Source organism: Aedes aegypti, chromosome 2 (assembly GCF_002204515.2).
Source record: "Aedes aegypti strain LVP_AGWG chromosome 2, AaegL5.0 Primary Assembly, whole genome shotgun sequence".
Classification (NCBI taxonomy): domain Eukaryota; kingdom Metazoa; phylum Arthropoda; class Insecta; order Diptera; family Culicidae; genus Aedes; species Aedes aegypti.
Window position 1 is genome coordinate 215,255,245 of NC_035108.1, and position 24,417 is coordinate 215,279,661.

General features: G+C 35.2%; 1 protein-coding gene across 2 annotated transcripts in view; it reads right to left on the reverse strand.

Moving 5' to 3' along the window:
* Positions 1–11,311: 11,311 nt before the first annotated feature.
* Positions 11,312–24,417, reverse strand: part of LOC5570869 (ran-binding protein 9) — a 75,723-nt gene continuing 62,617 nt past the window's right edge. The window contains exons 8-9 of one of the 2 annotated variants that reach the window (XM_001659331.2): positions 13,839–13,950; positions 11,312–13,779 (exon numbers count right to left, since the gene is read on the reverse strand). In XM_001659331.2, the coding sequence (XP_001659381.2) occupies positions 13,634–13,779; positions 13,839–13,950 (258 nt within the window). In that variant the 3' untranslated portion in view covers positions 11,312–13,633. The remainder of the gene's footprint in view (positions 13,780–13,838; positions 13,951–24,417) is intronic. The other variant, XM_021843960.1, reaches the window with a different exon arrangement.

Here is a 24,417-nt window from a genome sequence, read left to right on the forward strand (position 1 = left end):
TTAAACTTAAAGCTAGTTTTGCATTTTGTCTCGAGAAGTTTTCGGTAGAAGATATAAAATATACGTCAACATCCATTATGTCGAACCATTCAAAAGATGTTTTAAGTAATGGCAAAAAGAAAAATATATATGTATATATTTTAAATAATATGAAAAAGGAACGATGCCAACACTTTTAGTGACGAACCAAACATAGTTTGTTTGAAAATTACAGAAGAGTAACGCTGTACATTATTGTCTCGAGATGAAAAGTTTTTGATGGGAGTTTTAAAATATACGTCAACATCCATAATGTCGAACCATTCAAAAGATGTTTTTAGTAATGCTAAAGAGAAAAAATATATGTATATTGAAATTATATAAAACAGGCATACACGCAGAAGAATGTCTGTATGTTAAGATTACAATCCTGTCAATTACTTTTACTTACGCGAAAATAGTTGTTTCGAAATAAAATTAACTTACGCCAACACTAAATTAACGTCAAATCAAATACACACACTTCTTTGATCGTGCTATCCACTTGTACTTATAACAATTATAATTTTGATAATTATCACTATTCGGAAACATTCACCTCCCTAGACTTCAAGTCATGCTCACAAATCTACTTACTTCTAACTTGCAAGGAATAGTGTAGGTGCTAAGATGACCACCTTTCACGCAGGAGACCACATATCAAGTTTGTCGACTCGCCCTTTGTTTTCATTTTTGCAATGTTTATTTAGATCGATAAAGCAGCACCGAATCTTTTCAGATATGTTGATAAAGCAGAACAAAATGCTGAGTAAACATTGCAAAATATTGTAAACTCAATAAAATTCACTTTGAGTCAACTAAATATAGTTAAATTTTGACGTTTGACGTTTGTAAATTCAATCAAAAATATAGTTGTCAACAACTATATGGTATAGTTATGTTTAACAATATACTGTCAATTCAACTATATTTTTAGTTATCTCCAAATTAACCTTAAAATATAGTTAAATTGACAGGAAAAATGATTACGAACACTATATTTTGTTCTCCGTGTAATGCCGACACTTGTTGTGACGAACCATTCAAAGTTTATTTGAACATTAAATAAAATAACGTTTTCATGAAAATATGTGTCATTATAAGCATGAAACGAGCTCACCAGTTGGTAATCCATCCTCGACTTAACACGGATATCATTTCGCACTCACACAACGCGAACCGTAAAGCTTCTCGGCGTCCTGAAAACGAACCGTCTTGTTTGGGTTCTCCGAAACACTGCCCAGCGAAACTCGCGAAACGAAAAACAATCTCCTGGCGTCCCGAAAATAAACCGTCTTGCTTGGGCTCTCCGAAACACTGCCCAGCGAAACTCGCGAAACGAAAAACAATCTCCTGGCGTCCCAAAAATAAACCGTCTTGCTTGGGCTCTCCGAAACACTGCCCAGCAAAACTCGCGAAACGAAAAACAACTCCCGGCGTCCCGAAAACAAAGCGTCCTGCTTGGGCTCTCCGAAACACTGCCCAGCAAAACTCGCGAAACGAAAAACGACTCCCGGCGTCCCGAAAACAAAGCGTCCTGCTTGGGCCCTCTGAAACACTGCCCAGCAAAACTCGCGAAACGAAAAACAACTCCCGGCGTCCCGAAAACAAAGCCCTGAAATATTCGAACAAAATATGTGGGAATAAAAGGATTAATCCATAGCTTGATTGACTATTTCTTTACGAAAAAAGCGCTTATGAGTGCCTGAACAAAGTAAAATCGGTAAAGTATTCTCGGAGATATCTGAAAATTACGATATGATGCTTTTTGAAGTTTTCAAGATCTCCATTTTGGCCATCGTAATACCAGAAACCTAAAAACTCATTACTCAAAGACGGCTGCATCAAATAGCATCATTTTTTCACAACATACTCTCATTAATGTATTGTTCCGAACAGTTAATATCCGAATACGATAAAAATCTGTAGCCTGAGAAATTAACGTCGGTTTTGGTTACGCGTCGGACCCCAAGGAATTTCGGAATAGGGTCCTAAAATGTTTAATGAAATCTTGTTTTCATTTAATATCACGAAAGAGCATGTTACTGCAACTACTTTAGCATTTTTTCCCGCTCAAATAACGGATATATCATATTAAAACTTTAATTCAAAAATTGGATCCATAAATGAACCTTGACATTTGAGATCATGTTTGACGTTCGCTTAGTCGACAAAAATGCCACAGGGGTTCAACTTTTTAACACCGGGGTTGTTCCTTTCTGACATTTCGGAAGGGAGACGGAAAACAAAATACACCCAAAATTTGAGTTTAAACCAAGGAGTGTGACTAAATTAAAAAAAAACCTAAAAAAATGTTTTTTGGACTTAAACCATCGGAAAACATTAGAAAATTGAGTAAACATATGTTTTTGACCTAAACTTAAGCGTTTGGCACCAAAATTGGGACAGGGCTTTAGGACCCTATTCCAATTTAATCTCCGGATCCAGATGACCAATCATCAGTATCGACAGATTCTTAAACTAAAAGTTTTTTGAGAACTAATGAGAAAATGGTTTCAAAAATATCTAGAAACAAAAAAGTTATCGCGATTTGATTTTTGTATGGTAAAAAATGAAGCTGTCAGTAGAGGGATTAACGAGATTTTTAGCCCTGGGCTAGTTCATCTCGGGACCAACAGCTCTACTGCCTTTTCGAAGGAAGTCGTCACTATAACTTTTTTCGTCATAAGTGACTATCTTGGGGATGGGAGTCGACGCATTTCGCAAGTGAGGTGATAAATTGAAAATAATAAACATTATTGTAACGTATTAAATGAAACATGCCTCATACGAAATAACGTGATGAAAACGAGAAAAAAGGCCATAAAACCGCAAATAAATGCAATTTTATGGTTTAACTAGTTTGTATACAACACCAATAGGTCGCTTCCGGCCAAAACTTTTTAGTGTCATTTGAAATTCAAAAAATAGTCCTTTCCGAATGGTAAACGGTTATATGCGTCCAAACTATTGATATCAGGTAAAAAAGCCACATACATTTTTTTTTAATAACTATTCTGCCCATACTCGCAAAACAGTCCCATTTGAATTTTCATCACTTTTGAGTTTTCATCATGAATCATTATTAGTGTACTTCATGGTATCACACTTAAAGTTGTATCTTTGTATGGACCAAATGCCAAAAAATATCAAATCATGTGCGTCCCATATTGAAAGTACTCGCATAAGAGTCCCACCAGAAGATTACAACGAAATTTAAGCAAACCTATTCCTGTTATGATTTATTTAATCTTGCATCGTAGTTTTCATCCCATAAGAAAGAGAAATACTACACATTACAATGTTTCAAACCATTTTTATTTCATAAAAAATATGTTCTGCTTGACATAACTTGATATTTTTTCACAATGCTTCTGGTGAAATAAGTGGTAGAAACGTGTCTAATCCTTACACACTTAAACGGTTTCGCCGAGAACCCAACAGCTGATATCTCGGTAATAATTTGACGATTCTCGGTAAAACTTTTACCGAGATCTCGGTAAACGTTTACCGAATCTCGGTAACGTTCGCCGAGATCTCGGCAAAACATTCGGATTGCCGAAATCTCGGTAAAATAAGTACCGATATTCGGCATTAAAAAATACCGAATTCTCAGCTGTTGGGTTCTCGGCGAAAAATTTTACTGAGGTCGGTGAAATAATTTAAGTGTGTATGTATAAGACTCTAAATTAAAAATAATGTAAACAGCTTCCCTCCAAGGCAAACCTATAGCTGTTATAACATTCGACTTCTGACCAATTTTAAATTAAATTTTCGGTAGGTTTAGCTTCCAACAACATGGAGAGGGAGGCTTTTGGGCCAACATGGGAAAAGGCACATCTCCACTGGTATGTTAAAATGCTGAGAAATAAGAAGGTCCAATAAGAAGGCAGCATTATGGATATTGAAGAAATGTCCAACAGCTTTGCCGAAACTAACCACAACTTACCCGCCTGAGTAGGTACATGTGTTTCAGATCCAACACAAACGTGCTGTAGTTGAATCCAAAGTACTTTAACTGTTGGCCGGCCGCAACGCTTCCATCGAACCCAGGAATGTCCTCAGGGCTGTCACTATCACCAACGTATTGTTTTATATTTTATAAGTAGTATTTTATTGTATAATATTGAAATTAAAAGATGAAAGCACTAATAGGAAAAGGAAAAGTGCTTTGGAATGTATAGAAAACTTGACAACTAATGTCCCAACTAAGCGAGTCCCAAGTAATGGGACTGGTATGCGAGTATATTTGAATGTGATAAGAAAAGTACTCGGATAACGAGTCCCACCTGCAAGTATCTTTAATTTGTACACAAAAAAAAAACAATCGAATTAACAATATTTCAGTAGTTGATCATTTTCTTAATTTCTTGTGATGATGTGTTGAGTAGTGCCACTAGAATTTTCTGCTGCCTGCAGCGGCGATGCGAAATCTTTAGCAATAATGTTCAGTTGCGTTTTTCTCGACATGATGATTTTCCTAATGGGACTGTATTGCGAGTATGGGCAGTATTTTACCATACGAAATTGCAAGTTGCAATGTTCAGCAAAACATGTAGTTTTGGTAGTTTGACAACTTTGTAGAAGACATAAACAATGTTAAAAATATAAGAAAAAAGTTATATTTAAATTTAAATTATTAGGAGCAAAATTGCTTAGCTTAGCTTAGACTGACTACATATATCAATTATTGCTATTCCGTGATTGACCGAAGTCAGTGAAGATGCACAAAGAATCAACTAGAAGTTCGCCTGGGATTGGCCATAATCTTCTTCAGTGTGTATAATACAGTGCCTCTATTTATACAGGGTCAATAACGGCGCCGGCCACGTCCTTGCAGTCAGGTGGTGTAACCTTTACTATTTGGAGATCGTGTTTAAATTAAATTAAATAAGAGATATAAATTTGGTGCTTTCGACAAAATGTCTTGTTTCATATTCAAATTTATGAGCTATTCGATAAATTTGACTCCGAGACGTCGGGAACAGATATAAACTGCTAGAAAGTAGACGACAGTGAAGCAGTTGCATTCAAATGTGACAGCTGTGAACATTGATTTTTTTTTACATATAGTAAGATAGTAGCGGATTCGTGTAAAATCGTAGATGTCACAACAATTTTTTTCAATGTTATGTTGACACCAATTTTCTGAAGTTTTTAGATTGAAAAGATAATAAGACCATGTTACTATTTGTTTCTGTAGAATAAACGTAAAACCTTATTCACACTGAAGATTGTTTTAAGACACGCATTTTATTCTTCTATAAGTGTTTATAATACGACCCTTTTTTATTTATTTTTATTATTTCATCAATTATTTTTGTTTGTCTTTGTTAACGAGACCAACAGCTTCACTTCCCTTCCAAATGAAGTCGCCACTATTACTTTTTGAGTCATAAGTGACTACCGTAAAATGGGGTGTTAAGGACTCGTGGGGTTTTAAGCAGGGAGTGAAATTATCGGTCACGGCGATAACCATAAACCTATCGCTCAAGCCAATTTTCCGGCGAAAAGAGACGTGATATAATATCCTACCCGTCTGGTACTGCGAGAGTGTTCTCTCACGAGATCTGCAGCAGCGAATTTATATTATCACCAGCAACGAAAAGTTGGCTTCCTTCTTTTCTTCTCTTGTTTCGTCGTTTCCGCGATAATTTCATTAACCAGTGAATGAAGGGATTGAACTTCTCAACCAAGTTCGACAAATCACAGAAACCTAGAAAGTAGATATATACAGCCATTCCATGAAAACCGATCTAGTGGGTCACCGAATTCCGTGAAAATTTGCTATTTTGTTCCTTATCCGAAATAAGGATACACGTATTTTTGGTTTTTTTATTAGGGTGACCATTTCCGAAATAGGGTGACCAGAAAAATCGCGATTTTGCTGAATTTTTATTTTTTATTTTTCGGCACACACTGTAAGTCTCAGCGCATTAGATTTTTTATTTAAAAAAAAATCATAACTTTTGAACAGCTTAACCGATTTCCAATCTTTTTTTATGGAATGAAAGCTTAAAATTCCAACTTTTCAGACAAAATTGAAAAATCTGATAAAAATATGTTTAAACGTGAAAAAATATAAAAATTTCTAGTTTTTTTTAGAAAATTTCATATATTTTAATGAAAAAAAAACTTTTCAAAGTTTTCTATTTTTTTTTCTATTTTTTCTGAAAAGTTGAAATCTTAAGCTTTCATTCCATAAAAAAAGATTGGAAATCCGTTGAGCTGTTCAAAAGTTATAATTTTTTTTAAACATTAAAAATTTAATGCGCTGAGATCTACAGTGTGTGCCGATGAAAAATGACTGATTTTTTATTTTCAAAAAAATATATCTCAAAAACTAAAAAACATACATTGCTGAAAATTTGACAGTAAACGTAAAATTTTCTGAACTTTCAAGAAAAATAAAAACAGCAATAGTCCCTTTCGTCCCGAGGCCTTCAAAACACGAAAAAACGGAAACTATTGAGTTTTTCCATGTAAAAAACACAATTTTCGTGAAATTTTATATTTTTCCTGAAAAGTCAAAATCTCTAGCCTTCATTTTGTCCAAAAAGATTGAAAATCGGTCGAACGGTTCAAAAGTTATGATTATTTTAAAAATAGAAATTTTGCGAAATCGCGATTTTTCTGGTCACTCTATTTTGGAAATGTCACCCTAATCAAAAAATCCAAAAATACGTGTATCCTTATTTCGGATAAGGAACAAAATAGCAAATTTTCACGGAATTCGGTGACCCACTAGATCGATTTTTCATGGAATGGCTGTATAAGTCATCTGAAATGCTCGATTTGTTTAAAAAATATGAAACCCGACCATCTCTATTAATTAATCACCTGGCCAGTGCCAAAAGAAGCGCTTTTACAAAACAAGAATTTTTTTTGACCAAACTTTTGCTATTTTGATCATGAAATCGGCCCAATGTGGAATTCAAGAAAAGGATTCACTGAAGAAATTTATACTATGAGCGTAGCACTAATTTTCGACCTACAAGAAATCTGGGCAAATTATCGGATTTTCATACAAAGTAGGCCAAAACATGTAACGACCATAGGATTAATTTATGTTTAGTTCAATGTTTTTCGTATGCTTCAAAACATTAGTCCATTTAGATAGGTAAATATATTGAACCAGTCTAAGGTAAACAAATTCACTCTCTGCATGAACATTCATTCGAGTTCACGAGTAGCGTCCTCCAAACCACACGGAGAAAACGGAAAACTCATATTTGAGTATTTTTTAACTTATTTTTGAGTTATTTTTCTCTCCCTATTTCATTCGCTCCTTCTATTGTTGTCAGAGAGCGAAGAGCAAAACAACCCAAAAACCGAACCTTTGTGCGTTACCTCAAATTTGAGTAAGTGGCACAGTACTGGAAGTTGAGTTGTTTGATCTGCCGGTTGAGTGAAAAGAACTTAGCTAGTAGGTATTTTTTCGCATGGCTGCAAATGAAAACAACTTCTACCCCATCAACTCAAAATTAGGTTAACGCACGAACCCCCCGAATTGAGTGGAATGAACTCACTTTTGAGTACTTCATTTTCTCCGTGCACATGCTAAATGAGAAAACCAAAACTTGAAACTGGACAACATTTAAAAGGCATCTACTCAAATGTTGTCGACATACATTGAGTGAGCTCACGCGGTAAAGTTACACAAAACGATACGTTATCTTCTACACCAGGACATATGCCGATTAACGAAGACAACGTACACGAAAATCTCCACCTAAGTGGACGTAAACATGAAACGTAAACGTAAACGTTAACATGAAACGTAAATTAGCATCTTAAAAGAATTTTTAACCACCGGGATTTACCCGACAACAAAAATTCTTAAAGAAATAATAAAATAAAACATTCTGCTAATCTGCTAATCTGCTAATATCAACGCACCCCCTAGCCATGGCCAATCTGCGTTGTTTACACAAACATCCCTATAATAACCCCACGCTGGGAAATACGTTTACCGAAAAAGGCGTTATGAGGTTCTGCACTGCATTCTTGTATTGGATTTACTTTAATGGCATTGTTGTTAGCAATTCACAAAAAAGTGAAAGAGAAAGAAAACATGATTTGTGCAGGCAGAGCCCCATAGGCCATGCTATACCAGTTAGCACGCCCGACGCCCACCGATGACAGAGTGGGTAGGCTCGCACCATCGTCCCGCCCTTCTACCTATTTTTGAGATAGGCAGTTCTGTCAGGGTGTAAATAGTTTTTAAGTCTGAACCAAATTAGACTGTTATATTGGATACTTCTCTCATTTAGCTGGAGGTTGCTGCAATCCTTCGTTGGTCCGTTGGTTCCGACGATCGTTCCCGTATCCGCGTTTCCTCGGCCATTACGCTGTTTACATTGCATTGCATTGCATTGAACCACATAAAATTTATTCGATAGAGCAAAAATCTTAATGTTTCAATATAGGACAATCCAGCTTTATTGCATGTGCGAAGTTCTTGATGATATTCTCACAACGGCCATTCAGAATGGTTCGACGAATGTAGATAAAAGATCATTATGATAAAATTAACGCGACGACATGTTAGTTAGCTCAAAAAGATTATTGTATTTGCAATCGATAATTTGAATAGTTAAGCTAAGGGCCGGTTATTGTATATAATTTTATAGATATGGAGAAGTATAGCACGAACGCGAAGTAATGACCTTCCACTCCATCTTCAAGTGCTCCCCACAAGCCCAACACTTCATTCTGGCACTTTAGAACGTCCATGTTGTAACTTGTTCACACAAGAAATCTGCCTCTGTTCTGCCGAGTTGGCAGAACGCGCCCGTACCCCATTCTGAACCAAAGGACAGGATTCAACTAATATCATGGTACTTTAACTACAAATACAAAAGCTACTTCTATGTTATTTCCACTACTACACTCACGATAATTATGTTATGATCGTTAGAATAAAAACGGTAGAGGTTACTACTACATAACAGAAATACTACCCAAAAAACGCTAATGACGCCAGTGTTGGTGTGGATGCAAGGTAGTGCAAAAATGTTTAGAGAATTAAATAAGTTATAAATTACAGTATTCTGTTCAAAAATATTATATTATTTTATAAAAGACAGTAAAGAATGAAACATTTCAGTAACAACAGCGCCATTAGTTTTCTAATTATTATACATATATCAGTAATACTTCTCTAATTCCGCTACAACCTTACTAGATAACGCAATATTGTAAAATGCCGTAAATCAGCACATTTTGGAATATTTCTCAAACATTGGAAATTATTGTTTATGATGTTTTTAATTGCAATTATGAATATACAAAAAACAAATAGCGGTATGGGCATCGGATTTAGGCGATGCGCTGAATTAGGGCAACCCACAGTATTGGTATTATACCAAGGTAAGTATTACTACGTTGTTAGTAAACCTAATATAAAAGTCTATTTTCAATGTGTGAGACGCAGAGACCACCCGCACCCACTCTTGCGCCTCGTGGACTATTGAAAACGACTTGTGTATATTGAACTAATACTACTATTAAAAATAGTGCTACTGATGATGAAGGTGATCGTTGGTTTCCCAGTCTTGTTAGTGATTTGAGTGTTAGTAGAGACTGGTAGTAGGCCCTGCCGGTCCCTCCAGCATTACGCGTAGTTATCTGGTGTTAGATCATGCGACAGTAACTAAACTCATGCTGAAGGTGTGATAAATCAAGTGTAAAATATATTTAAGCATTGCAACACATGTCATTATATAACTTAAACTACTAGATTAACTTACATTTTATAAGTTATAATTACGATTAATTTTCGCGATCAATAAACATTAGAGTAATTTCACAATATCAACAATATGTAATGCCAACTTGATTAATCACCGTCAATCCCATCACCCAAGGGCAGGGTTAAAGAAATAATAAAATAAAACATTATCACAAAATACCATTCATACACCCCTCGTAACCAAACATAATGAATTTAACGATGAATTTCGTGATAGTTCATTATGTTTGGTTACGAGGGGTGTATGAATGGTATTTTGTGATAATGTTTTATTTTATTATTTCTTAAAGAATTTTTGTTGTCGGGTAAATCCCGGTGCTTAAAAATTCTTTTAAGATGCTAATTTACGTTTCATGTTACAATAAGCTTCCATCGCGGATCATGATCCGTGGCTGCAAATTGTGCATCGAAACAGTTATTTCGTGTGGGAAAGAGTTGAATCTCGCGTGCTCGCTTCGTGTTGGGATAGAGGTTACAATTCAGACCCACCGGTTTACGTCCACTTAGGTGGAGATTTTCGTGTACGTTGTCTTCGTTAATCGGCATATGTCCTGGTGTAGAAGATAACGTATCGTTTTGTGTAAGTTTACCGCGTGAGCTCACTCAATTATGTCGACAACATTTGAGTAGATGCCTTTTAAATGTTGTCCAGTTTCAAGTTTTGGTTTTCTCATTTAGCATGTGGTTTGGAGGACGCTACTCGTGAACTCGAATGAATGTTCATGCAGAGAGTGAATTTGTTTACCTTAGACTGGTTCAATATATTTACCTATCTAAATGGACTAATGTTTTGAAGCATACGAAAAACATTGAACTAAAGAGCGTATTGGTACTCTTCCCTCATAATTCCTGTAAATTTAACCTTCTTTTCCTCACGATAATTCCGGAGCACAGTTAATTGAGCATGTGCATTAGCATAATTATCCGCCCGCAGTTGCTACACCGTTATTGCTCCGTACTTACACAGGGAACCAAAATACCCTACTCTGGATCAGTAGCATCCTCAATAATTCCAGAGCGCAATCACCTAATTCTCAACAAACTCGTGATAAGCCAAAGATCACTGTACAAACTGCACTCGTTACTCATTCAGCAGGTCTGTCGGAAATTCGTCATGGTTCTCGCTAAAAAAGTTGAAACACGTTTTTCAAAACTTCAAACGGATTTTCACCATATTTTTTTTCTCATACAGCCCTCACAAAAAAAAATTGGTTTTCCGACAAATTTGTGTATACGGGATATTTAACTTAAGTTTCCACAGAGAGTTAACCGAAAATCTCTACTTTTTTACCCTTTGATTTCCAAATCAAACAAATTCTTAACCTTTGAAATAGTAACATTTTTGTCTTACTATTAGAGTTTGAGAAGAAACCTAGCCGTTCGAAAATGAAAATAGTGACCAAGTGACTAAGAAGTGACTCGCAACCAGAGCTCCTAATCTTTAAATTGTTGTATGTTGAACCGTTTTTATCATTCGTTGGAATATGGTCTGAACAAAAGAGAAAATGTCATCATTTTATTCGCAATACAATGACACAGTTTTTGAAATTAAAACTTTTATTCATCTGATCATCGTTTCTCATTTTCTTTTCTGATTAATCGTCGATATTCACAGTGATTTCACAAAACTTACTTCTAAAATATATATATTTTGCGAACTTAGCACTAAAACTAATTATCGTTATTTCATGTTTTGTTTTACTTCATCATACGTGAGTGAATTCTCTCTACTCTGCTGTTTTATTACTTACTATTTAATCGCTACATCCAGTAACGCTATTACATAAGAGAAATTCCATTCATCCCTAGCTTATTCACACGTTCCGTTCATCATTTTTGTCAAACAAATGTGGCTTCATCTATGTTTTATTATTATCTGATTAACGCAATGTTCTCTCTTATTCTGTGTTAAACGACGTTAGCGAAACTTGTTGATTTTTTATTTGCATACGATAAGAGTGCGAACGAAATCATATACGAACATGGTTACTTTTTACAATACCCTAGCGCAAATCAACAAATTGTTAATTGTTACTGCTTTGTTCACGGGAAAGGCTATTTATCGAGAAATGGTAACGGTATTCGAAACTAACAAGCACACGGGAGTGAAGACACTGTCCATATTTCGAGGGGATGTTTTATTACATGCGCTTTCTGGAAGACACACTTTAAAAGCAAATGATGAAACGATTTAACGCGCTTCCAGAATTTTACACTAACTCACAATGCCATATTGTTTTATCTCGATGGATAACTTTTATTGGTTTTTATTTCTTTTTGCACGCCAAAACTAACATTTAACTAAATTTTGATCCAAAAAATATCAATCATCTTTTCTCTAGGTTTGAAAAGGAATCGATTTGTAGTAATTGTAATCGTATGGTAATTCAAACAGCCGAATTGGAAAGTTGACCATGGCTAATATTGAACACTTGTATGGGGACCATTTGCAATAGATGTTTGAAAGAAATATGAAAGATCTAATTGAAAAGCCAGCTTGGCTCAATGCACAACTAACAACTGGTCAATGTACAAACTCAGTGGCAATTATCATGGTCAATTGTACGTCATTTTCATAAATCAATCCAAAAAAAAAATTTGTTTAATACTTGAATGAGACCCGGCTTAGAGAAAACTAGTTTGGTCGTTATGAATTTTATAAAACTGTTCGAAGAACAGATCCCAAGGGAGAAGAAAGACTTCCGTAATTGCATTTTCGAAATTCTACAACGTGGCTTTACGCCTTTCATCAATTCAGATTTACGATTTTCGGTCTTCCATAGTTAGTTATTTTTTTCTGAAATGTAGGTTTTATTGAATGTGTGCAAAGACGATAGATAAAAGTCCCATTTCAAGTTTTAAGGATTATGTATTGAGAAAATGACATACAACTTGGAGAAAAACAATCGTTACGGATATTGGACTCTGAAATCATCAATTACTATAACAAAATAGCAGTTTCTTGCAATTTTCACTTGATCAACTTTGTCTCATTCTTTGTTTGTAAATATATTATTATTCATAGTATTAGATCGTTTTTTTCTTATCTTTGTCATCGTCTTATTATCTAGCCTTAAGTATTTGCTTCTTTCTCTCGTTTTTATGTGTATGTGTGTGTATGAATGTACGCGTCTGTGTATGTGTGTTTTATAACCTTGCTTCTTGATCAACTCGTTTTCATTCATTTCTTTAGTTGGTATTCATTTTATTCTTTCTCCATGAAGTATGCAAGTGTTTGTTCATAGACTACCACAAATTCATATTATCTGAAAATTTAACTAAAATAAAAACAAAAAATAGCAGTTTTACAATAAAATATCAGGCAAACAATAGTAATAATTATGAACAAGATGATCGATTCGTTTTCTTCTACGCGAGCTTTCTTCGGAGAGCAAAACACGATTCAACTCTATTGACTACTGTCCCACACAGCAAACTAAGCGGAGCTAGAACAGGAAGGGAGACACGCATGGGTTGGAACACTGAGGATGGGGGTTTCATTGTATAAACTGGAGCGATTTCATTAGCACAATAGTAAAAATAAATTATGATGTACAATCAACAACGAATCAGGGGGGCAAGTTCTATACATCTCTAAGAAAATTTCCTAAGTCCGTTCCAAACAATCAATGTAGCAGCATAATCTTTTCCTTTGTCGGAAACATTGCACTCGGTTTTATATGAAAAACAAATAATGCACATAATTTAGGAGGGACAAAATGGGTGAGAGGTTCTTAACGGCTAGTGGGAACAGTAGGTAAACCACAATCTCCTTACTGGTTACGCATGTGGGCGGGTGAAGTTTTGGCGCAGTCGAGTTCAAACGTTCGAAAAAGAGGACAGCTGAAGAATTAGTTGTAGTCAATGGTGCTGCTGCTGGGTGAGAACATCTTCCACACTGACAAACGCACACGCTCCCAGGGATGAACTAGACATCAGGCGGAGTAGCTCGCATGCATGCGCTATGCACACCTCCAGCGGCGGCCGCCACGAGTAGGTCATCGATTCTGGGGATACAGGAAATTGTTACATTTGCAAATAGGCAACCACAAAACACATTTCTTACCTAATATGGCAGAATTGAGGGCAGCACACACGGATTCACGCCGTGACGGACATAACTGCCAACCTAATGGGCTTGCCCATGGATTAGAATATGCTAGTAAACTAAATGCATCCTGAAACGATTTATAATTATTGTTTATAATTAGTGAAATATGAATTTGGCTTTATGAAAAAAAAAAACTTTAATTTGTAATGGGATTCTGTTAACAGTTCGACTGTGGCTGCTAATCAATCGTTTTTAATAGTTTTTTGGTGCCAATTTATTATTTTTAACCCTCTCTTTCACATGGTAGCTCCAGAGCTCCATTCGACGAAAGCGAGACCAGATCTGAGAAATAACTAAATAGTGACTTCCGAATCTCGAAAAAGTGACTAAAGTTTATTTCAGTTCTACTACATACCATCAGTTTTATTTCAGTTCTATTACATTGTTTAATGATGGATATCTAATATGATCTACTGCAGATGATCTAGTTGAGTACCAAATCTAGGAATTTTTATTGTACTTCCAAAATTTCAAGATATTGCATATTTTTCTTTTCTAAACATAAAAGTTAACATTTACGTAAATAATACTTTTTTGCAGATTTTTAATCTTTTCGTAATTTTAGAAATATGCTTTGAAAAAGAGCAGTTTGTGTCTTTTACATCACCAAAATAGGGGGAAATCCTGTATGCTCGGACACTTCATAATTCCAAAAGTTCATTAAGGCCCAAACGCAATGATAGCGGAACGGCAACGGAAAGCGGAATCGGTTCCCCAACATGAACATGCTTGTCAACTCAGTGTTAGTTCATTTTCATTCGTTGACAGTTCAGTCGTGATGGTGTGATTCATGCTGGTGAACCGGTATCATTGCGTTTGGGCCATTACGTTTGGCGTGAATCTTGCTACTAATTGAACGATCTACGATTGAACAAGTGGAAAAAATATATGTGGCTCATTAAACCGTCAAAATTTGTTTTTGAAAGCTATCACATTTTTTGTAAAAATGTGCATAAATTTTTAGGCATCCTGTATGCCCGCACACTAAATTCAGTTAACTAAGTTAACTAGAAGATATAACATGTTTTTTGCTGGGGACGGACCTGGTGTAGTGGTTAGAACACACGCCTCTCACGCCGAGGTTCTGGGATCGAATCCCATCCCAGAGATAGTCACTGACAAAAAAGTTGTAGTGACGACTTCCTTCGGAAGGGAAGTAAAGCCGTTGGTCCCGAGATGAACTAGCCTAGGGCTAAAAATCTCGTTGATAGATAAAAAAAAATGTTTTTTGCTTCATATAAATTGATTAGTGTTTAAGGCACTTTTATCGACTAAATCAGTGTTTTCCAGGAGTCCAAAATCAAGTTAAAAACTTCCATATAAGTGTCCGGCCCATAAAAGACATGCCTCTAATTACATAATCTGTGAAGACAGGAACGTCATATTCTGTGTAACCTAATATCTTCCCAATAGGTATTGTATTATGGTGTTAAACTTTTAAAATTACTCTTTGTTTTTGAAAAACAGCTAGTGTCCGGGCATAGAGGCGTCCGGCCATACAGGACTCTCCCCTATTTTATTTTGTAATGTAAATTTAAATGAGAATTTGGCACATTTGTGAAATCAATTTTTCGCATTTCACATTTCCATTCAAAAATTTTAAAAACCGCTAAAATTGAATTCATTGTAAACTGTGTAGATCGTAAAACTTGTCCTTGACTTCAAGTCGATAAGAATTTTAGATTTAGCCTAGAAAAAATATAAGCATATAGATGAAGTTTTAGCAAATTATATATTCACAGGATACTTTCTATTTAACTTTACTAGATTCTACTTTAACGTTTCTACCTAGTAAGTTCAATATTTTGTGTGACTAGATTAAGATTACGGAAAACGTAATATTTGGGCATCAATTAATATTTCAAATTAAAAATGATAGTAGATCGAATATGATTGAAATACTGCTTATAACCAATGTATCAAAACCGACTAAGGGACAACAAATGGTTGACTTAAGCTTGAGTGACATTGAAATTTTCCATTAGTAAATTTAATGGACGGTACGTTTGGCCGAATGGAAATACGATAGGCTTAATAGGCTGTTCTGAGTCATGCTGTTAGAGCAATAGTTGAGTAATAAACTTCTAACATTTCAATCAAAATTTCTTGGACGCTTTCATGATTCATAAACTATGCAATGAAATATATTTTTATACCGCGCATGTTCTTGTCAAATATACACTATGTGGCATTTAAAAAATCCTCCTGCAGAAGTGAATCAAAAGTGCCAAAAAGATGATCTGACACCTCACATTTCTTTGAAGAAAGCATTCATAAGCAATTCATTGAAAACGATTAATTCTCTTAAGCATTTGTGTATTACACTGCGGAACACGTTTTTGTCTCTAGCACCAAAATACCGCTATTTATTCAATTAAGGGTTACTAAATCCATTGCCGTTTTCAAAAATATCATAGCACGTTCTTCTTCTTCTTTCTGGCGTTACGTCCCAACTGGGACAAAGCCTGCTTCTCAGATTAGTGTTCTTATGAGCACTTCCACAGTTATTAACTGAGAGCTTTCTTTGCCGATTGACCATTTTGAATGTGTATATCGTGTGGCAGGTACGATGATACTCTATGCCCTGGGAATCGAGAAAATTTCCTTTACGAAAAGATCCTCTACCAGTGGGATTTGAACCCACGACCCTCAGCATGGTCATGCTGAATAGCTGCGCGTTTACCGCTACGGCTATCTGGGCCCGTATTGACTGTTGATATATTAGATTAGATATTGACTGTTGAACATGCAAAATTTGACTATTTCATTTAACTTGTATGCAAGTTTTCCAACTTGTATGGCAATTTATTTGCTTAATTCGCGATAGAACTCAAACTTCATGTGTAAAACAATACTTATCAACAAAGTTAATAATACTTTCGATAGTAAAATGTTATTTTTTCTGGTGGTTCAGAAAAATATTGTATTTTGCCATATAAGAGAAACGAAGAATTTTATATGGAGTCTGCAAGCATGTTGAAAAAAGCGATTTTAACTATATTTTGGCGTACAATTTTAACTAAATTATATCTAAATTGAAAGTTTAAGTCCTATGTTGTATGCTTGGTGGATTATATCACATTAAAGTTTGATAAATCATACTTTAAATCTCATGTAAACAGTGTATTATACAACTTTGATGACCTGTAGCTAAAATTTGTGACGTGCTGGAACATTTCTAAGCACGGCATCAGATTCAGCGACCCCAAATCTACTAAAGACACATAATTTGATCCTAGAGACAAGCAAAAATGACATTTTTGTTACGCTGTGTTACCATTCTTATGTATTAACCAATAAATATATGTTTTGGAATAATTCTCAAAAAGCTTTTTTCAAAATTAATTCCCATAATAATATTCGCATAACAGTCCCTTTTGATTTTTTCCACTTTTGAGTTATCTTCATGATTAGTCCCAAGTCACAATGATAGCTGAATAACAGCTTATTCAGCTAAAATGCGGTTTTGTCCTTGCAAGCATCAACTATAGCGAAATGAATTAAATATATATATTTTCTCTGAATCAATGCTACAGCTGACTATCTAGGGGAAAAGCACCAATTTTCGACCAAGCACTAGTTTTCGACCCATTCATATGATTTCAGCTTACTTTTTATGAAAATCCGAAAACTGGCACAGAATTCTTGTAGGTCGAAAATTAGTGCTTTTCCCCTACCTCCCTCTGATCCATAATCAACTTACTCGCCGGCAGGATCATCATCTAACGGTATGTCGTTTTACTACCTTGTAATGTTGCAAATTCAACAACCACGTGCAGTGAGTGGATTTAGCTAACATTCCGTTTAGTGCGGCCACAACGATTGAATCAAATCATCATTTAATCAGTACCATGTTGAATATCACTGACACCACCTCCGTACAATTTAATAACTTCAAGGAACATTTTCAAAACTAAAATATACGAGTATATTTAGTATACAGCTTCAGAAAAAAAATGACTTGGAATCGATTGTGAACATCAATGTGTCAATGTGCGTGATAACAAAGTATGTGAGCCCCATGCAATGGGACTGGTATGCGGGTATTTTTGCCTTTGACTACAGGAATACTCGCATAACGAGTGTCATTTGATTTAATTCCCTAATTTGGCTATTAAAACTAAAAGATTTAATTTATTCAAGTTGTTAACTATTGTTTTCTATTGCATTGAAAACATGTTCAGCAATGGGCGGTATGAATAAAATGTAGTAAAGTTGAGTTTACTACATTATCGGTAGTAGTGTTACACATATAGCGTTGTGTAACACGAGTGGAACATGTTTGTGTCATTTCTCTTTCTACACCTTTCAAACATACTACAAACAACGCGTTGCTATGAATAAAGGTAGCATTTGCTTTGCATCATGCTTTTAGGTTGTTGAAATGAATAGAATAATTATAATTTGAGGAAATATCATGGGAAAACGATGTCAGCTTTGATATTTCGAAAGGTATTTTGAGATTTCCGTAGAAATTTTGATGTTTCGAAAAGAATTTTGAGATTCCGATAAGAAGTTTTGAATTTATTTGAGAGATCTGGTATTTTTTCTACGTCCCAACTGGGACAGAGCCTAATTTTCAGCTTAGTGTTCTTATGAGTACTTACACAGTTTTTAACTGAGGGCTTTCAATGTCAATTGACCATTTTGCATGTGAATATCGTGTGGCAGGTACGAAGATACTCATTACGATAATTATGTTCAATCTGGCATTAAATTATGTTGTTTCTTAGGAATTCTCGGATGTCGGATGGATTTCAGCTAATCATAAAGTAATTCTTAATTGTATGTAAGAATGACTGACTAACTGACATCCAAGATTCTCTGATATCCTTTGGAATTTTGAAATCTCTTCAGTAATTCTGGGTTTCCGATAGCATTTTAGATTTGTTAAAACAATTGTGGGATTCTGGAAGCTATTCTGGGGTTCTTTTGGAAATATTGAAAATCCGATATTTGATCTGGCTATTAATCTTTTGAAATTATTCGGGTATCTTCAAGACGGTATTTCTGTAAGAATCTCTGAGAATTCAGTGAGATTCCTCCAAATGCTGGTCCAAATCTTTGGAATTCTAGTAAACTTTAGATCCCTTTGATTTTTAGTTCCGTTGGGATTTCCGAGTAAATCTTCAATTATAGTATAAACTTTTGAACGTCTGAATGTAAAAATGTAAAAGAAAATCCTTAATTCAACCAATATTGTGAGAATTTATTTTTATTTCTAAGAATTCCAGGGATACTACCAGGAAACCTACCGAAATAACGAGAATACCACAGAAATACTAAGAATTCCATATCCATCATCGGAGTTCAACATGCTGTTTTTTTTTTTCTTAAATTCACAGAGGTAGCTCAAAATTCTACCGCTATTTCATCAAATTCTCAATACTGGAATCTTGAAAATGTTAGGAACTTTATAATTCCACAATTGCTGTAATCTCAAGATTCTTTCATAGGATACAGATTTCTAGCTAATGTTCCAAAATCCTTGCTGTCAAATCACTATAAAATTCACATGCACATAAAGGGAATGGTTATCGCAAATTTACACTTCAAATCGTGTAAAGTTACATAACCTACATGTATTTGTGTTCATGATCGATTACGCGATGCATAGCGGGAATGAAGTAATGTTCATATTTTTACATGATTGTCGTGTGAATAAGCGACAAATTTGGCATATATGCATGATTTTATTGATTTTAAGTGTCACTCTAAATGAAAGTTTTAACACGCAGCATCACTCTGCACTCTGAATAGAATTTTCTTAACGTACAGCATCAGTCACTGCTCATGTTCGAAATTAGTAGGTACTGCATGTTCGAAAGGTTTTTTAATTCATACCAAAAGTGTAGTAAACTTTGTGGTTTTTGTTTTTAAGTAGATGCTACATGTAGTAAAGTTCAACGCTTTTTATTCATACCGCCGAATAGTTATTTTATAATAAATATTTGAACACATAACTTCTCTCAAATGAGCGGATTCTGGTGCACTGATGGTTCTTCCAAAAGCATTCGCGAAACTTTGTCTAATCTACTATTCAATTTTTATTAAAATTTTCTACCGTTATCTGTCGCAGTCATCTTTGGTTGACTCCTGTAAAGATTTCTGACGCATATCTGACAAGGCTTCCCGAGAATTGGATTTTGCCAAGATCATTCATGGAAGTTCCTTGACGTACTTTTTCTCAGAAAAATACTAGGTTTATTCCTGGCGAAATTCTAAGTGGACACCTCCAAAAGATCATATAATTCGTGCATTGCCCAGTATATCAGCTAAATCATTTTGAGAGCTTCGGTAGGTTTATATAAACATTGAATTCAAGGTGTGTTAGAGGATGCGTCAATTTCGTCTAAGAGGTAGAGAGTTGTCCCAAATATCTGTCTATGATACCGGACGTAAAGGAGGCAACCCTCATATAATGGTCTCGTGTTGTACAACCTATGAATTCATGCGAATTGCTTAATGCAAATGTTTTGTAGGTATTTGAGGATGTATTGAGTGCAATTTATTGTTCGGGCTGAGGAGATAGAGGAACCTGAAGAGCCAAAATAAGGCCAAAACACTTCGTAGTACAATCCGGCATCCTAGTAAAAAAGGAGGAGAGCTGAAAAATCGTCATTGGATCAGTTTAGCTTCTGACAATGTCGTTCGATGACTCGAAGTGACCGAACCATTCATATTTTGTAGAATAAATGCATATAAGTACCAATCCTACCGTTATCTTGGTAAAAATGTGTTTCATAATATTGGGGAACTTACGTATTCTCGGCAGTCTAAGCCGATGCCGCGCTTCTTTTGCAGTTTTCTCGGACATCAACAGACAAATTACGTGTTTATCTGTTTACATTTATGCACTGCTCAATCCTCTATCGATTCACCCCGACAGACTTTTTAAAATCTTTTTGGAACATCTGGTATTCATGGATTCGCGATAAGGGCCTATCTGACAAATCAATAATAATGAGAACATAACCAATGAAATTCTCATGTGCAAATTGAAATCCCAATTCGAGAAAATATACTCAAACTTAAACCTTTTCACTGTAATTCACATATCATAAACTTAGTTTTAAAACCCTCATGAATACCACACACATCTTCTACAATTTCTCTTGCCATTTCCTACTCAAAAAAATCTTATAAGGCTTCGCCTAAAACTAAAAATTGTTTGATCCGTCTCGGAAATCTCGTCAGCGGGAAGCTGACAGAACAAAGGGGCCTATTTTGTAAATCGAGCAGATTCACGTGACTCGTCTATATTCATTGTCGATCAAAGCAATCATGCATATTTCAGATGTCACCAGTCGACTCCCATAGTAAACCAGTCACATAGAGTGATAACTGTCGAATATCTCGAGTGACAGAGCCCAATCGAGCGTATTTTTTGGTCGACAGTGACTCCAGTCGAGTCATTTTGCTCGACTCGACTTATAAAATTAGGCCCAAAGAATCATCAGAAAGTTTTCATTGGTGTGTTTTGATAGAAAAATACTGTATATTTATCGTTTGAAATTTGGTTGCCGAAAATAGTCGAATAATACCGAAGCCGTAAGTCTCCCTATTATAAATTTAGAATAAAAGCCAGTGATGGAAAGTGGTGAACATGTCCGCTGAACCACAACAAACTGCTCGCGAGGATCAACGTGTCAATTTACTCGCATCTGTCGTGCTCGCGAGTGAACAAAGTGTTCGGAGCTGTTCAGAGTTAATTGCATTTTTGGGAAAAAACTATTTCCCCTCCGAAATTTCTGGTTTTTAAGGGGTTTTCACTACAAACCCTAGAGTTGATGGGTAACAATTGATTTGTCTACCGAAATCATAATAAATCACACCTTGTTCGATTATTCGCGAGTAAATGTTCGCGAACTTTTTGCTATTTCTTTTGTTATGTGCTCCCGAGCAGACGTGTGCGTAGGTAATTACTCACAGCAAGTCAGTTCGGGAGCCTGTCATGTTTGTTTAACGTAGGTTTATACTAGCGAGGTGCTTCGTGATGCGAACATTTCCATCACTAATAAAAGCATGAATCGAGCTCACCAAATCGATCATCAATTTTTGATTGTGCAATGATATAACACAGCGTAACAAAAATGAGATTTTTGCGTGTCTCAAGGATCAAATTATGTGCCTCTAGTACAGAGGTTTTCAGCCTTTTTGACACGCGGAGCATTTTTTGAAATAACATTGTTACGCGGAGCACCTGTTCTTCATCAACACTCAATTTAAAATCTGAACTTTTACATGCTCAAATCCTATGAAAGTCATGAAGTGCGATTATGTTGACCAATCTTGCATAACGGTAAGATGATCCGAAATCAAACCTTAAATTTTCAAGAAAAAAAGTTCGGAGAATCAAACATTTGTTCAACCTGAAATTCTAATCGATTAATCACTTGCTTTTGGTGACTAAGCGATCAAATTTTCAGATCAAACGGATGTTCGATTCTCAAGATTCATGTTCGAGAAAATTTGAGGTTAAGCTTCGATTCTTTTTCACCTTAATTTCGATTTTTTTAGCTTTCTATTCTAATCCAAAAAGTTTGATTTTATTTGGTTGAGAAAGCATTTTTTCCCCAGGCTTAAACTGTGACAATTAGGCATCTAAATGATTTTTTTTGTTTTTCGTCAAATATAACAAAATTTCTGGATTGAAAACGGCAGAATTGCTTTGGTTAAACAAGTTTTAGTTTTTAGTTCAAACAACTGAGCAAGCTTAAAAAAAATAAATCAAATAAAAAACTCCCAGAATTGTTAGAAATAAAAAAACTGAGTAGTTTGAACTAAAAAAACGAAACTGAGCTTTTTTAAGCCTATATTAATGTGTTTTAAGTGTGTATTAAGTGGATTCACCACTAGTTCGATAAAACTAGTAAAATATTCTTAAATTTGTGCAACAATTTGAATTATTCTCGAAGTTGCATGTTCAGGTTTTTATTTTCAACGAGGATAATCATCCTGACAAAACATTCAGACAAAACCCAGATAGTTTCAAAATATTTTGTCAGTATTAATTGGATTTCTTCAATTTCAAGAAACAAAATTCAGGGTGACCACCAAATATTCATTTTGAAATTCCCGCTTTTTCCTGGTTTTCTCGGTACAAATTTCAAAATTATCCCGGTTTTCTTATTGAGGGGCCCAAACGTAAACGGGTGCCCCTTTGGTCGGTTTTTGATGTAAATATAGTGAAAAAAATCTACTTCAAGCTTTTTAATGGCATTTCAAGGAGATTTTTACGACCAATCGGAAAAATAATACTATTCGTAGGAAGATTGGCATGTTTTTGGCTTTCACACAATTAGTATAGAATAAAAAAAATACTGAAGAAACTTCAAAGTCTATTTTCTCAAAACTAGGTTTCTGTCACTAATACCCTTATTTAGCTCAATTGTGCTATTCTATTCTTGGCACTTTGAATTCACTTTGACAGGAATTTGGTTTAAAAGCTACCAAGCCCATGTTTACCAACAACTAGTTGTCCCGGCAAATGTATTGTCCATTAGGCCGTACAGCAGGCGTTCAAAAAAAAAACCCCTAAATTTGTGTCAAATTTATATTATTCGTTTTCTCAACTTTCTCGGAGGATTTTGAGAAATATTATTCCAAACAAACACGTCGGAGCCCTTGAGAAAAACAAAAGTGAAAGAATTGTTCAAATCGATCGTTTTGTTGTCAAGCCAACTGGTGACATAAAAACACCATTCCATTTTTATTTATTTAGACATGCCCCTTTTGTGCATCTTACTACAATATTTAAAAGTATTCCAATTCATAATCTTTTATTTTTTCATCTTCATAGAAATGAAGAGTTTACTAAAGCCAATAAGTTCAAGGTAAGGATGAAACAAAATAAACAAAGCCAACGTTGTTGAATCATGTATCTCACCTTACTTATACAACTTTTGGTCAATTAGATAACGAATGACACATTAGAAATGAATGACTTTCAAGAAGAAGGTTTCAAGTTTTCAAGAACATTTGGATTTATTGATTTAATTAAAGCAACTAAAGAAAATTTTGAGTGCTTAAACTGTCTGCAAGAAATTTAGAAACTCTGATTCAAAACTTCGAATCAGATAAGTTAAAGAAGATTAGTCAATAGTAAATGTTTAAAAGTTATTTGTGCATAATTACACATGCTTAATGGCACTATCATCAATCGTAACAACTTTCTACGACTAATGTTGGTGAGTTTGTAGATTTAGAGCTTAAAGATCTTTATTCGAAATTATTTTCGCGGTGATCACCTCAAATTCCCGGTTTTCCCGTCTTTTACCCGATGGATTCAAATTCCCAACTTTTTCCCGCTTTTCCCGGTTAAAACTGTCGCGGAGCTTTTGCCAAGGCTTCACGGAGCACCAAGTGCTCCGCGGAGCACGATATGAAAACCGCTGCTCTAGTAGATTTGGAATTGCTGAATCTGATGCCGTTCTCATAAAAGTTCCAGCACGTCACAATTTTTAGCCACAGGTCGTTAAAGTTGTATAAAACACTGTTTTCATTGATGTTTACATGAAATTTAAAGTATGAA